General features: G+C 32.6%; 1 protein-coding gene across 1 annotated transcript; it reads left to right on the top strand.

The window, feature by feature from the left end:
- Nucleotides 1-687: 687 nt before the first annotated feature.
- Nucleotides 688-2,717, top strand: LOC132733660 (uncharacterized protein DDB_G0290685-like). Its single transcript, XM_060720321.1, has 2 exons — nucleotides 688-997; nucleotides 1,251-2,717. Exon 2 carries the CDS (start codon nucleotides 1,258-1,260, stop codon nucleotides 1,873-1,875), a length of 618 nt encoding a protein of 205 aa, XP_060576304.1. The 5' UTR covers nucleotides 688-997; nucleotides 1,251-1,257; the 3' UTR covers nucleotides 1,876-2,717.
- Nucleotides 2,718-3,278: the final 561 nt, after the last annotated feature.

Raw genomic sequence — 3,278 nt, 5'->3', positions numbered from 1 at the left:
GCCTACTTGTTAAGTAGATGATAGTGTGATCATCATAAACAGACAGAAGTAGATCAAAAATAAACAAACGTTCCAACATCATAAGTACGAAAGACCTGCAGGGAAATTTCAAAACATAAATTTTACGAAATTTCACGATAACAACTTTACAAATTTACGATTTGACGTCACGCGTTCGCGATATCAACTTCGTGAATTCAACTTCTCGAATTCAGAGGTTTTATAATTCACTTGGTTTCAGCTTCATGAAAAAACGATTTAAACCTCACGAAGTCAATTTTATGAACTAACGATTTAAATTTTACGAATTATTGGCATCAATTTGTGAAATTAAAATTGTGATTTAATGCAGTTAAATTCATGAAGTTGAAACTAAAAAACGTGAATTTGTGAAGACGAAATCGTGAAATTTATTGAAATTATGATTTCGTGAAGTTAATATGTCCCCCTCGGTATTTCATACATACATGTTGCAATATAAAATCAATAATTAATTTTGAAATGATATGTAAATATTGGTAAGATTTTGAATTGATTGAATGAAGTAAACAATTTTTTACCCTACTTTTTCTACTTTAACAAAATCGTTCTGGACTTGTTTTTTATTTTCCTATCGTCATAATACGAATCCGTTGGTCTTGCCAGATTTCTGACACTTTTAATGGACAAATCATTTCAAAACTAAGGGTAAAAAAACAAGTTTTTAAAAGAAAGGAGGAGTAAAAAAACTGAGCCCAGAATATTTTTTTTTAATCTAGTAATTGCGGGGTAGAAAGGTAAATTTTGGATTAAACTCTGGTCCAAATACATCGTCTTTTTACAATAAGATACATTATAATAATTTTGGAAACCAAAGTACCCTAAAAGTTAGGCAACAAAGATCCATTGATTGGTTTCGAACGTATATATTGGATCTAAAATACGCTTTCAACACAGAAAAAAACTGAGAGCTGCCCAAGCACTTCCTTCTGTATAATATTTGGATAATAGTAAAAAGGTAAGAATTTTTGTAGTCTATTTATGTATTTATTTATTTTTATCTTTTTCATTTATTTATTTATTTATTTATTTATTTATTTATTTATTTATTTATTTATTTATTTATTTATTTATTTAACATTCAATTTTTATTTGATAAAAAACTGTTGTTGCTGTACATTTAGTTACAAAATTACAACTTGTGCTTAGCCATAACAACTGCGCTTCCGTTTATTGTAATCTGTAACCAAGCAATCTTTTTTATATTTTAGTCTCACCATGCGTCTGTGGATAATAGTATCAATTGCCGTCGTAATATGTGCAGTTTGCATAGACGCCGGGAAAAGCGACTCCGCTGAAAAAAAAGAAGATTCCGGTTCAGCTGATGATAAACTCGCATCCGAATCAGCTGCTGATGACGGTGATGGCGGAAATAAGCAAAATGAAGATGATGCAAAAGCCGCACCCAGCCCAGTTGTTGGTGACGGAAAGAAAGGAGACGAAAACGAGGCAGAAACTTGCACGGCACCTAAGAGCCAGGAATATGAAGTGAATATCAAGGTGAGCGGAAAGATTGGCCATCTTGTCAAAGTCCTGAAAGCAATAGAGAAAGCAGAACAACCGTCTAACAACTGCGGACAAAATAAGCAGAAGTCAGGAAAACAAGGCTCCGACGAGGAGAATAAAGAAGGTGATGACGATGCTGAAGGTGCTTCCAAATTGCAATCTGAAGGTTCAGGCAAATCATCTGTTTCAGCTCCTTCAAATGGCTCAGGACATGATGAAGATAAAGATTCACCTGCAAGCCAAGAACAAAAGGTAAATAGCCCGGCATCTGAAAGTGATGAAAAACCTGCGAGTGGTAAAGATAAAAAGCGAAGAAGGAGAAGGAGGTAGACTGTTTTCAGAAATACACTCAAAGGTATAAGCGGCACTTATTCTAAAACACAGTTTAAAACAAATGTAGGATAATAACAGGAAGTTTCACACACAACTACTTCATTAGATTAGTGTTATTCGGGAAAGATATTTTAACAACACATATTTGGCAAGAAAGTGACGAGCCGCATACTTCTTTTATAAATCTTTCGAAAATTGTGAGTTAGGACAATTTCTGCATATTTTTTTTTCAGTCTATTTTTAATTATTTTTACAAGCACACTTTTTCCCGTTTTCTTCACAATCATAATCAAGAAATCTTTGTCTTCATTATTTACTACTTTTTTCTGTTTGTTATAATATTTTGTCAATTTTCTTTTTTAAGCTTTTCGTGAAAAACAAAATTTGATGGTTATTACATAAGATAAGAACCATAACACTAATAAATAATAATAATAATAATAATAATAATAATAATAATAATAATGATAATGAAATCAAATGACAGTAAATAAATTTTGGCATCTTTCGCCGATTAGTATAATGACAGTCGAATTGAAAGAGTTTTTGAATATTTTAATAATTGTAAGACAGTTATATGATAAATCATCATCGTTAAGTAACCATGTGTAAAAATTGTAATTAAAGTTTTTAGGTCGACTGTCTGGAAGATATGTCGACTGTCTTTAAGATGTAAAACCGTTGTAATGGTTATACATATTCAACTGATTCAACTCTACAGGATTTTATAATTACAGAAAATGATTTGTATTCATTGCTTACATAAACCGTATGTACTGTTTCTTTGTATGTTCTTTCCCTTTATCTTTTCTTCTAATAAAATTTCTGAGAAAAAAAAGTTTGATGTTCTTTGTGTTATGAAATAGTGTTAACGAAGAACGGAACCAAAACAACAAATAAAAGGAAACCTGTAAAAATGGATTTCACTGTCAAAAGTCATACATTGCGGACAGTATCACTTCTAAAAGATATTGAAATAATATTGTGTTTTAGTTGAATCCATTCAGTGACTTTCGTTAACTGGCAAACCCATTACGACTATATTTCATTATCATGATTTTAAGAGTGATTACATATATGTGCCGCGTCACGACAAAACCAACATTATGCGTTTGCGACCAGCATAGATCCAGATCAGCCTGCACATCCGCGCAGTCTGATCAGGATCCATGCTGTTCGCAATTAGTTTCTCTACTTGTAATAGAATTTTTTAAGCGAACAGCATGGATCCTGATCAGACTGCGCAAACGCATTATGTTGGTTTTGTCATGGCCCGGCTCACATATGTTATTGTTATTGAGTCCAAACATAATGAGCCGTACCCTTGACCCTGCCAGGTGTGTCCGATAAATGAGCCGCGCTGCTAATGCAATTAAGGAGGAGAGAAAAGAATAACAAGT

This window comes from Ruditapes philippinarum, unplaced genomic scaffold (assembly GCF_026571515.1).
Source record: "Ruditapes philippinarum isolate M1 unplaced genomic scaffold, ASM2657151v2 ctg2183_1_1_1_1, whole genome shotgun sequence".
Lineage (NCBI taxonomy): Eukaryota > Metazoa > Mollusca > Bivalvia > Venerida > Veneridae > Ruditapes > Ruditapes philippinarum.
Note: the sequence above shows the minus strand (reverse complement) of the source record. Positions and strands in the feature narration are given on the sequence as shown.